Genomic DNA, 13,108 nt, shown 5'->3' with positions numbered 1-13,108 from the left:
ACACACAGATTAATTTGGGTCAAATGCAAGCTTCTTTTTTTTAAATTTTGTGCAAGAAAAAAAATAGTATTTTCTTGTATGAGGAAGATCGGATAGAACATAAGTGGACACGAATCCACTTATGAAATAGGAGTATTTCTCGTAAGATTGGATAGAACATTAGTGGACATGATTGGATAAGGTATCTCTGCTCAAGAAACTTCCTAGTTTTATAATTGACTATAGTGATATAATTGGCAGTTTCTGCTCAATAAACAATTCCTAGTTGTATAAGAATTGATCTTGCCGCTAGTCTAACCGCTTTAACTGGGACCAACGATCAAACCCCTAGTCTAACCGCTTTGGCCGGAACCCCTTGGACCACTTCTAGAACTTTGACTATGACCAAGTCTAATAACTTTTTAAAACTATCAACTAACTAGGAGCATTTTCAACTCTATAAACCGTCTATTTTTAATTATGTAAACCTCTATGAATCGTTTCTTTTAATACTATAAACCGTTCCTTATTTGAATACTAAATTTCTGTAAACCTCTATAAACAGTATTGGTACGGATCTGCTTTTCCCCGCTGCACATTAATTTTTTTGACTCTGGGTCCTTTAAATTTATAATAATTTGGTGGTCAGTCTCGATAAGATTTGTCTAGATCTGTCCAATCCTTCATCAGTAGAAACTGTTTGTATGATTAATTTAGAGGAGTACAGAAATGATGTGTGATGACCGCTTCGACATTGACTTAGTTATATATTGACTGACCTAATGTTTATGGTAATAGAATGCTACACTATAAATACAACTCAACTTGAATATGTGTTCTACATTTAATTTAATTAAGCTAGCTTGTAGTCTTGTTTCCGAACATCAGAAAATGACGATTTCTATTCAATATGTAAATGAGGAAGGTGGAAACTTCAACCACGACATCGTTACTATGGGCAATGTTAAGGTTCAAATTCTTTGCTTTTTAGACCCTTACAAGCTATATATAACCCATAGGTGCTAGCTCTTGTTCAAGCGCATTCAACTAATTTTCCAATCTAACCTCTGTCGAAATTTAATACTGCATCCTCACTGTGAAATTATATGCAGAAAGCATGGGCTAACAAACTGATTACCTGACTGTGCAGAAGGGCATCTATCGATCATGGAAATATTATGCATTTGATTTAATGTTTTTTTTACAATAACCTTTGGGGCATTGCATTTGCAGTTTGCTAGATTCAAGGTTGGTACAATGACAATCGAGATTAGTAGTGCGCAAGATGTAAACTCCGACAATCCACCTACTATGCCCAATACTAGGCAAAATACAGCCACCACAAACATGGTCTCTGGAGCTGGTTCATCTCTACCAGGTGCTCACGAGCCTTCATTGCAATTAGGTGGTCAAAAAAATTCTATCTCATCTTCACAAAGTAACGAACCAATCCAGAGAATAGAAAAACTGCAGATAGCGGAATCGATCCAGGGATCAGAAACCCGGCAGGTAACGGGGTCAATCCATGGATCAGTAGCCACGCCGATTCAGAATCAGATCAATGTTGAAGGAGATGATGATTTTATAAGGAGAATGAGTGGTTGGTTGATGACAGTTGCTACAATACTCATGGGCATGGCATTTCAATCTGGGATGAGCGTACCGGGTGGGTATTGGTCCGAAACAAAAATTAATTCTTCTTCCGCATCCATTGATTCAAGTAATGATACCAGACACACTGCTGGGCAACCTATTATCATGAATATGGACCACTATCGTTACATTTCATTCTTGATCTTGAATATTGCCGCTTTTGGCACCTCAATGTTAGTAATTATATTGTTGTTGTTTAAGAAGTTTCCAAGGCATAGATTACTAAGCATAAGATGGCTGTTGGTATATGCGATGGGCATAATAGCCTTGGTTTATGCTCTAGGTTGTGCTCCAAAATTTCTTTATGCTCTCTATATATCAGCTTTATTGGTGAATTGTATGTTTTTTGTTCTCATTTTTTGGGCGATCTGGTTATTATCAGAAGTTTTGTGGCGCGCAGCTCCTGTATTATGGACGCATATGCGCAGCATGGGAAATTGTATTTTCCGCAATATTAGATGAACTATGTATGTTAGGATACATGTATCATTTCTCAATTTCCTATTGTTTATTAATTAATAAAAATCTTTACAATTTTCTTGGAAAATAATACTTTTGATATATATCCACTCAACTTGAGGGAAAAAGTTCATGCCCTTTAAATATTTAAGTATTTTCTTGACCGACATTTAAATATCTAATTATTTAATTTTAAAGAATTATGTACCATTTCAAGCGATAGACATGCATGTTTAGTCCGTTTAATGTTACCCTTACCCAACAATAAACAGTGGATTAAATAACTATATTAGGTACAACTGAATACTTGCTTCATATTTGTGTAGTTATATACAACTGAATACTTGCTTCATATTTGTGTAGTTATATACAACTGAATACTTGCTTCATATTTGTGTAGTTATATAATAGTTACCAAGTTTCTCCCATTTTAATGTCGCATTTTATATTGACATGCATTAACAGAGCAATGTGCTAGGTTCAGTTACCTAATATTGTAAAAGTATGATTTGCCAGTTGGCTCTCCGATGAATGCAAATGTCTGTTAATAAAAAAAAATAGGAGCAAAACATGATAACTTATACGTATATGATTGCTCCTGAACAATTAATTTGAAAATGAAGTCCCGACACAACTAAAAAGAGAATGGCATCAACAAGACATCAAAAACCTTAATCCAGGCATTATTGGGGAGATGCTTTGTGTAAAAACTTTGTAAATATATTTTTTTATTAATGAAATTGTTAACGGTATTAAGTGTATTAATCTTAAAAGAAAAGAAAAAAAGACATAAAAAACCAAGCGACAACGCAGCCGAAATTTTAAATTGCTACATTCTTTGGTCTCGTTTAAGATCATGTCTAAATATCTCCCAGTGGAGTCTGTTTACCCAAAAACTCTCCCAAATTATGAGAATTTACGATCCCTATTCTTGTGGGGAAAGTGGCCTTATAATATCACCTTACATGCTAGCTTATTTCCACCACGTACACCTTGTTAAATTGACACTTGTGAAGTCCGAATTTAGGCAAAATTTAATGCCGGAGCTTGGAAAATTGAAGAGCTTAAAGAAATTAACTTTCATTACGGTATGTGTTGAGTGACTCAGTATTCGGATCCAACAATAATCTGTTGAGAAGGATATCCTGTGCTACAATACTTGCAACTAACTTATTCTCGAGTGAATGAATTAATAGTAGCAAAGGGATCATGCCAAAGCTAGCTTATATACCTCGAAGTAAGTAAATATACAAAGTTTCACCTGCCTCCTGAGCTACAACATGTGACCGTTAAAATTTAGAAGTAATATCTATCAGTGACCACTATCGTTTTCCTTTCGTTTTTTTTTTTTTTTTTTTTTTAGAGAAAGGTCTATATATTATTAATTTGTAATATGGTTCCTTATATATATAAAATGTTTCATTTTATTCTTTTTAAAATTTCTTTCTTGTGTTTATGTTGTACTATTGAAATTTCCCTAGGAAAAATCAACATCTCTCCCTCCATATATAATAAAAAAAAATGCATGACACTTGTTAACATATGAGATTGACCGGACATTGTGGCGCCAGAAATCATTAATTAGTTGACATCATAGGCATAGATGATAATGCTTAATCATGACTGAAAGGTTAGAATAAATAAATAAATTTGGATGTACCCATGGAGCCAGCATTTATGATACTAACAAAATTTCAAATCAAATATGTCTAAATTGTATTTGATTTTTTTAAAAATTGAATTGACAGGATAATATTAATTAATATTCCTGTGCATGTGACCTTTAAATGATAGAGGGCGCATAATTAAACTGAAATACCAAATTTATTTTTAGTATTTGTAAACACATTTATTTTTTGCAACTTAGTAGTCTCTATAAAGCATATATATTTTTAGTATTTTACATGCATGGTAGCATGCATCCTAAAATACTAAAATAATTTCCTGGTCAAATTAATTACCGACAGACTCATGATTTACAACAGTAATAATTAAGGAAATAACTGGACAGGACGAGCAAGAAGAAAAAAGAAGACAGTTAAGACTTAAAGAGTTTATCATAAGCAGGATTAATTATGAGCTACCGCTTTTTATTTTGGGCTTGGCCCAAATAGTCCAATAATATATATATATATATATTTCCCTTTAAAGAGATATGTAATTCAATGAGATGAGGAAAGATTGAATCGATAATTTATACCAATACAAAATTGTTAAAGTGAAAAATTTACATTAGTCATTTTCAAAACCAAAAAAAAAATATATATTTACATTAGTTTTTGCCCTCAAATGGTCAGGTCACAAGGCTAAGGATTAAGGAGCACTCAAATGTGTCCTCCTAACTTTTTTTTTTTTGAAAAAGCGGGTTTTCCCATTTCATTAGAAATCATATAGTCTTACTGTAACCAGCTCCAAAAATCTAGAACTAGCACAGTTTACAAAAACTGGAACCATTCCAGTAACAAAAACAAACAATAGTAAAATAAAATGCCCCCACAAAGGCAAGTCAACCATACTCCAAAAGCTGACAAGAAAGGAAAATACAAGTCAACACTAAAACTAAAGATAGCACATAACCAATACTGGTACTAAGCTAAAAAAACCAAGTAGAAAGGCATCAGCTACTGAGGAACTCTATCCCACGCATAGGGATTGTATCTTCTGGATCCTGTATTTCTGAAATTAGTGCCAAATCTCGGACCTGAGAATCCACCTCTACCCTAATGGTATCATGACCTGGCATGGCATGTCATTAGTATGAAGAGGTAATATTAAAGATAAGTGCAACATAGAACCATCATTAATAAGATGTCCTCCTAACTTTTAATCTGCATTTCTGTGCACTTAGCGATGTTTCCAGCCCTTTCTTTCTATTTTTCTCATATTACTCTTTGAATTTCTGTTGAAATACAAACATAATTTTACTTTACAAAAATAAGGCATGAGCAATTGATACACCAAGGCATGTACGGTTTAATTGTGGAGATCTCGATGGACCAATATGATCAACATCTGCAGTAAGCAATCTCCAGACTCTCCGATGGGTAAGCCTCGTAGAACATGGGCTAGAAAATTGAAAATTGCCCATTTTAAACAACTTGCATAAATTAGGTGTTTATGAGGTTGAGAATTTTTTTTTTTTAAAAAAAAAAAGGCAAAAGCCCATTCCATATATTTGAAACCGGTAACTTACAAAGTCTCCCTATACGATATGACTAGAGTTCAGTCCATAGAGTCAAACAACATTCCTAACAAGTACCTACTAGCATCCATAGAGCATCCATAGAGACTAAAGAAGCAACAAAGTCCAAGTGCTTATTGATGCACACAGGCATCCAAAATATATATAGGGGAATATACCACATTCTACACCCATCTCTTGAAGAGAAACTCAAGAGATTGAGTAGAACAAAATGAATGTGATAATAAAAGAAAGCAGCATCATTCTTCATCTTCTTTGCCAATGACCCACTCCAACATCATATCATCAGCCGGATCCACCACTTGTAAGGGAATAGCATCTAAATCACCTAGAGTCCAAGTTCCAATTGCCTGTTGGATATCCTCTTGAATGGTACCTGACCAATAAGTGATCAAAGACAAAATTTGTAAGATAAGGGTACAAGAAGTGTAAATTCTAACATTATTAAAGCACAAGTCATTTCGATGTTTCCATATACTCCAAATAACAACACAAACAACAATAAGAAAGGCTATTCTATCAACTCTAGATAAAGTGCATGCAAACTGTATAACATCCTCAATGGAGGACCAAGTGTGATATCTGTTATGGCATTGGCCCATCCACATCCACACCTGTTTAGCATAGAAACATCTAAAGAACAAATGGTTAGAAGATTCATCATAAGAGCAAAATTCACAGGTAATATCACCCAACCACCCTTTGTTTTGTAAATTTTTTTTTGTCAGGATTCTATGTTTAGTTACCAACCACATAAAAGCTTGAATTTTGGGAGGCACAGGTAATTGCCACCATATCAGAGGATGTAATGGTTGAACTCCTCTAAAATTCAGAAATTTGTAGAAGGACCTGACAGTGAAAATGCCATTTGCATCCCAACACCATGAGACATTATCTGATTCATGTGTGAAAGAGATAGTGCTAACAATGTGTAGAATGTGATTCCACTCATCGAGTAAGACCCCTCCCAGTATTCTACGAAACGTAACCACAGGCCCTTGAGAAATAACTACCTCTTGCACTGTAATTAAAGGCGTCAGACAAATTTCAAACAAAGTAGGATAAAGGATTTTGAGAGCACAGTTACCATGCCAATGATCATGCCAAAAGAGCACTTGACCGTGACTACCAGGCACAACCATAGTGCTTAAAGAGCTAATATGTTCTTTTTTGAGCACATCTTTCCAAAATGACGAAAAGGGTAATGGATGGCCAGTATCATAATATTTATACCTTATAATATCTTTCCACAAACTATGACAAGTGGGGTCCTTAAACCTCCAAAGCCACTTAGCTAAGAGAGAGTTATTCATTTGATGGATATCCATTATCCCCATTCCACCAAATTTTTTCGTAAGACACATATTCTGCCAATTACACAATGCATACTTTTTTTTAGTACTTGTACCTTGCCATACAAAGCTTCTCCGAATTTTATCTATTTGCGCAATTATTTTTTTCGGAATTTGATACAGTGACATGGCATACATAGGAACAGCAGAAATGACAGCATTTACCAGAGTGAGTCGGCCCCCAAGTGAGAGAATTTTCCCTTTCCAGTTTTGTAATTTATTACTAATTTTATCAACAATGAAACTCCACTCTAGCACACTCAGTTTCCTGTTATGCAGAGGCACCCCTAAATATTTAAAAGGAAATTTGGACAATTGGCATCTAAACATGTGAGCAAGTTCCAAAGCATCATTTTGGGGAATGTTGATAGAGTATATTTCAGTTTTTGTCAAGATTCATTTTAACTCCAGAAACACCCTCAAACATTACCAAAGCCCACCATGCTGATAACACACATTTTGGGTTGGCTTGGAGAAACATAATTGTGTCGTCAGCGTAGTGGCAATTAGTAAGAGCTTTATTATTAAAACAGGGAGGGCCCAATCCAACTAACACTGACTGTTCTCGACCAGATTTAAACATCTTACTAAGTGTGTCAGCAGCTAGATTAAAAAGATAAGGGGATAGAGGGTCCCCTTGTCGCACCCCCCTTTTACAGAAAAAATATGGGGTGAGTTGGCCATTGATGGTAATACAAGACTGAGAACTAAATAACCACAGTTTCATCCAAGCTACCCATTTATCATCAAACCCTCTACTAAGCATAAGGTCAATTAAATATTGCCAATTAATCTTGTCATAAGCTTTCTCAAAGTCGATTTTAATAACAACACCCTGTTGCTTGGTCACTTGACAATGATGAATTATTTCATGACTAAGAACCACATTATCTAAAATGAATTGATTTTTCAGAAATGCAGATTGGTTAGCATCAATCAATCTTTGAAGAATGGGTTCGAGCCTATACGTGAGAATCTTAGAAATGATCTTAAAACTACAATTAACAAGACTAATAGGCCGAAATTTCTTAATGTTTTGAGCTTCAGGTTCTTTGGGAATTAGGCAAATAATTGACTAATTAATTTTAGATAGTTGGATTTGTTCATGCCAAAACTGATGACATAGCAGAATAAGATCAAATTTGACTAATTCCCAAAAATTTTGATAGAAAGCAAAGGTGAAACCATCAGGGCCAGGGGCTCCCTGAGGGTCAGATTGGAATACAGCTTGGTGAATTTCCTGTTCAGAAAAGGGAGCAGTAAGGGAAAGATTTTCATCAACTGAAACCTTCTCCTCCTCATCCCAAAAGTGTGTACCTAATTGAGCAAATGTAGCTCCAGGTGTTCCAAGTAAATTTTTATAATATGACAAATATGAGGTTGAGAATTGGGTTGCAATGACCAATTTACTTGAAATGCTCCATTCTTTGCTCTCGCTATGGATCAGTGCGATTGATGATGAATTTTCTTATCTTCCATTGGAGATTGTTTACCCAAAATCAGTACCAAATTATGAGAATTTACAATCCTTAATTTTGGATGGAAAATGGTCTTATAATGCATGTTACCTTACAGGCTATTTTATTTCCACCACACCTCATTAAACTGACACATATGAACTCTGAACTAAGGCAAAATCCAATGCCAGAACTTAGAAATTAAGTTGAAGACCCTAAAAAAATTGAAATTTATTATGTATTTATTTGGTGTCCAATACAAGGGTCCAATAATATGTTCAGAAGGATTCCTTGTGCTTCAACACTTGAAACTAATTGATGGTAGAGTGAAGGAATTAAGGGTCATGCCAAAGCTTACATACATCGAAATAACTCAATATACAGAGGTTAACCTGCCACCTGAGCTACAGCATATAATCTATCGTTTTTAATTTGTGTTAGTAACTTTTTCTTTCATAATTGTTTGGGGGGCAGAAAGATCTATGTATGATTTGTAATATGCTTCCTTGTATTATATGCTTTGTTTTCTGTTTTTTTTTTTATAAAAAAAAAATCTTTCTTATGTTTTCCACTTATGAAATTTCCAGATTTGATTCTCTGAAATCAACTTGACCGGACTTTGTGCAGAGAAATCAACATCATAGACAGAGATGATAATGCTTAATCATGACTGCGGTTTTAAAACGTAATAAATTCAGTAGCTGAAAATGTTTGCAAAATAAATAAATGTTGATATACACATTATTTATGGAACTAAGAAAATTTTGAAATCAAATATGAGCAAATTGTATTTGGATTTTGAGAATTTAATTGACAGGATAATATTAATTAATATCCCTGTGCCTGTCACCTAAAATTATAGAGAAGGCATAATTATAAATCGGTGACTCAATCTTAAATATAATTAATCATATATATACACGATCGATACTTGCAAGCTAGAATAATAAAATAATTTAACATTGATTCTTCATCTACTAAAATAATTTACTGCATGGTCAAACTAATTACATACAGACTCATAATTTACAGCCGTAATAAGTAAGGAAATAATTAACTGGAGAAGACGAGTAGTTCTATAATTAACATATAATTATTTCCTAAGCAATAGCTTTTATTTTGGGCTTGGCCCAAGTAGTTCTATAATTTCTTTCATTTCTCGAAAGAGATTTTTAATTCAATCAAATGAGGGAAGATTGAATCCATAATTTATGATCAAATACAAAATGGTTAAAACTCAATAATTGTAAACTAATTAATCGAGTTAGATGAAGGCCAATATAAATTGCAAAATGTTATCACAAAACCATTGTTGAAGTATTAAATAGAAACCTACTAACCATAATTTTCCGTGAGATGTCAATTTTATTCGAATCGTCTGCACATAATTTCTCTTTCTAATTTCTGCGTTTTTGCCGTTTCTTTTTTAGGTATTTTAAAGTCGAGAAAAGGTTTTTGTCCACAGCCTTCTGTCCACCATTTGTCCACAGCGCTATCCATCCCGTGTTTAACTAAATTTAACGGACACCGGTCCCCACTTCTAACCACTTACTCCGCCTATTTAACTTTCCTTCCGTGCCTCTATTCTCATTTTCAAAATATTTCTTCTCCGATCAACTTGTTTCCTTTCTGAGGCGATTTCTTTCCGATTTCTGAAGCGATTTCTTTCCTACGGAGATAAAAATTTCTGAATCTAAAAATCGATCGATATCTGAAAAAGGATTTCTTCTCCGATATCTTAAATTTCTGAGGCGATTTCTTCTCCGTAAAGCGGCTAAAAATTTCTGAGGCGATTTCCTTGTTTTCATTTGAAAATTTATGAGGATTGGACCGATTGATATCTTCCGATATCTTAAATCAATCGAAAAAGGATTGGACCGATTTCCTTGTTTTCATTTGAAAATTTCTTCCGATATCTTCCGATTGATATCTTCCGATATCTATTCCGATTTCCTTGTTTTCATTTGAAAATTTCTGAGGCGATTTCCTTGTTTTCGTTGTTTCTCCGATTTCCTTATTCTTCTGATATCTTAAATCGATCGATATCTTAAATCTTTCTGAAAGTCAGTAAGTTATATCTGAAAAAGGATTGGACCGATTGATCGTGGAGCGCGATCGAATAGAAGTTGTTTTTGTTGAAGAGCACGACAAAATTCAAATCTAGTAAGTTATTTCTGTTGAATTTGTTGTTTTCGTTATATGCAGTAACAGATCTAGCATTTCAAATGAAATCTGGAGGAAAGAGATGATAGAGATGAGATATGGAGTATTGATCTGTTAATTTTACTGTATTGCCCCGTTAATTTTACAGTATTCATCTGTCATTTTACAGTATTCATCTTGTGGAAATCTGGAGGAAATAGATGATAGAGAGGCGATATGGAGTATTAATATGTTAATTTTACAGTATTTCCTTGTTAATTTTACAGTATTCATATTGTCATTTTACAGTATTCATCTTGTGGAAATCTGGAAGAAAGAGATGATAGAGAGGCGATATGGAGTATTGATCTGTTAATTTTATAGTATTGCCCCGTTAATTTTACAGTATTCATCTTGTCATTTTATAGTATTCATCTTGTGGAAATATGGAGGAAAGAGATGATAGAAATGCGATATGGAGTATTGATTTGTTATTTTTACAGTATTTATCTTGTAATTTTACAGTATTCATCTTGTAATTTTACAGTATTCATCTTGTGAAAATCTGGGAAGAAAAAGATGATAGAAAGGCTTCTTACTCATTCGAACAATATTCAATTGAAAATTCTACTGTATACAAGATTCAATTTTACAGTTCTGCTGATTCAATTTTACAGTATACAAGATTCAATTGTAAATTACTGTGTAGAAGATTCAATTTTACAGTATACAAGATTCAATTTTACAGTATACAAGATTCAATTTTACAGTATACAATATTCAATTTTACAGTATACAATATTCAATTTTACACTATACAAGATTCAACCCAGTGTTAATAACCGCTAATAACTAACTCTAATTGCCTATAACTTCCTATAACTGTAATTTCCGAAAGTACAGTTTGAAAGTACATTTATTTTGTCATGTTATGCAAGTTGCAATCTTTTTCTAACTATCATGGAACCACTTCAAATAGTTGCTGGATGTTTTGTGATTAAGTGATATATTTTATGTGATATATTATATAATTATACAGCATGTAGAAGTAATTTTACAGTATTCGCGCAAGTCAAAGCTGTGGACAAATGGTGGACAAAAGACTGTGGACAATTAGACGCCTCCTTTAAAGTCTGAAGGAAGAATATGATCCTTTGAGATGACCTGAACTTGGTACACATGAACCGCCGAAGAATCTTGTATTGGTCTACAGCTCAACCGAGTTCAATTGAGAAACGTAGGGAATTGGTCAGGGACCGCTTGTAAAGTTTAGTAAAGAAAAGGGTACTCCATTTTTTTAAAATGGACATGGTTCAGTACCTGATAGAGCTTCAAAAAGGGTCCTACCTTGTCAGTGTAAACCAAAACCATGTCCAGCCTTCTGATTTTCTTTTATTTTCATGAAGTCAGAATTTTCTAATAATGTTTTGCTGCCGAATGTCTCATCAAATAATGTGTCTTTATTATTATAAATGTTTCATCTAAATATTCTGAATTTGATACTACAACATATTAAAAAGATAATCGGCCCGTCATACATGATGTGTCGGAAACATGTGCCGGCACACATGACTAATGTAATTCAAAACTAGTGGCCTTGTTGAGCAAGGAATTAAGGTAGAAGAACTTTGGGTTTGGTTCAATGACACGAGTACTTGTCTCTCTTTCAAGAGAATGCGCGCATATTCAATTCTCAAAAATAATATCTAAAATATGTTGAAATGTACCGGATCCTCTAATAAATAAAGAAAAGAAATTAAGGATCGGTACGTATTTGTTGAAACAAAAGAGTGTGAGTGAGTCTATGGTACTATGCATATTACGATTTGTTACTGTGCTACGGCTCTATATTCGAGTTTTCAAATCCTAACGGTCAATCCGAACCATTCATCTTGTTCTCCATATTAATATGTGTTTGGAGACCAAATTTTACATTTTTTGAAATTTTTTTACTATTTTTTTAGATTTATTGAAAATCACTGTTTTTGGATGGTCCAGAATTTTCATATCAGGTGATTTTCTAAATATCTAAAAAAATAGTAAAAAAAATTCAAAAAATGTAAAATTTGGTCTCCAAAAACATATTAATATGGAGAACAAGATGAACGGTTCGGATCGACCGTTAGGATTTGAAAACTCGAATATAGAGCCGTAGCACGGTAACAACCCGTGATATGCATAGTACCATAGCCTCACTCAAAGAGTGTTGTGAATTTTTATAAAATAGTAGCTGTGATTTTTCAAAATAGAAAAAATTACCTGAATTTTTCTAAAACAGAAATAATACTAAATATTTTTTGAAAAAGAATAAAATATTTTGGATCCGAAACAAAATATCGGCTCCATAATTTGAATCCCTATATTTAGTATGCACTGACATTGACGTCAGCCTTTTGTGACTTTTCAGTAAGACTGGTCAAATATATATTTTTTTTCCTTGGCGAAAGAACTGCTCCATTATTCATTTGATATTTTGTGACTAGGTTCAAGCCTTAATGGAATGAAATTCTTCTAAAACATCTAAATGCATGATTCACGCTGTTCCATTCATAATCTTTGTTTAAAATAAATTAATGATCTCAGATTGAATCTCATCATCGAACAAGAGCTAGCTTAGATTATATCAAGCATAACAATAGAGTTTATTAAGAATTAAGAATAAACCTAAAGGTACAAAATTATAGACAACGGTTTCAAGAATATAGACAACGGTTTCAAGAGCTCTCTGTAATATAAATAGAGCATAGAAGACTTGTAACATACACATCACTACAATAAGAATATTTTTCTCTCCTTAGAATATACAAAATCAACCACCTTCATTTGTAATTAAGTTAGAAAGTGAAGGTTGTTTGATGTATTAA

At 33.5% G+C, this 13,108-nt stretch overlaps 3 protein-coding genes across 3 annotated transcripts in view; all 3 read left to right on the top strand.

The window, feature by feature from the left end:
- Window positions 1–13,108, top strand: part of LOC144544913 (putative disease resistance protein RGA3) — a 59,941-nt gene that overhangs the window by 40,471 nt on the left and 6,362 nt on the right. The gene's annotated exons all lie outside the window — the stretch shown is intronic.
- Window positions 1–13,108, top strand: part of LOC144544764 (putative disease resistance protein RGA3) — a 35,513-nt gene that overhangs the window by 16,443 nt on the left and 5,962 nt on the right. The window lies entirely within an intron of this gene.
- On the top strand, window positions 841–2,122 carry LOC144545301 (uncharacterized). The gene is made up of 2 exons (XM_078293891.1): window positions 841–948; window positions 1,213–2,122. Exons 1-2 carry the CDS (start codon window positions 871–873, stop codon window positions 2,092–2,094), a joined length of 960 nt encoding a protein of 319 aa, XP_078150017.1. The 5' UTR covers window positions 841–870; the 3' UTR covers window positions 2,095–2,122.

The sequence above is a fragment of the Carex rostrata genome, chromosome 27 (assembly GCF_964058835.1).
Source record: "Carex rostrata chromosome 27, lpCarRost1.2, whole genome shotgun sequence".
Classification (NCBI taxonomy): Eukaryota; Viridiplantae; Streptophyta; class Magnoliopsida; order Poales; family Cyperaceae; genus Carex; species Carex rostrata.
Note: the sequence above shows the minus strand (reverse complement) of the source record. Positions and strands in the feature narration are given on the sequence as shown.

Bases quoted from the DNA above. Each gene is read 5' to 3' on its own strand.
- LOC144545301 (XM_078293891.1), top strand. From the start codon at position 871: ATGACGATTTCTATTCAATATGTAAATGAGGAAGGTGGAAACTTCAAC. The intron at 949-1,212 runs GTTCAAATTCTT...TTGCATTTGCAG, and splicing joins TTACTATGGGCAATGTTAAG to TTTGCTAGATTCAAGGTTGG.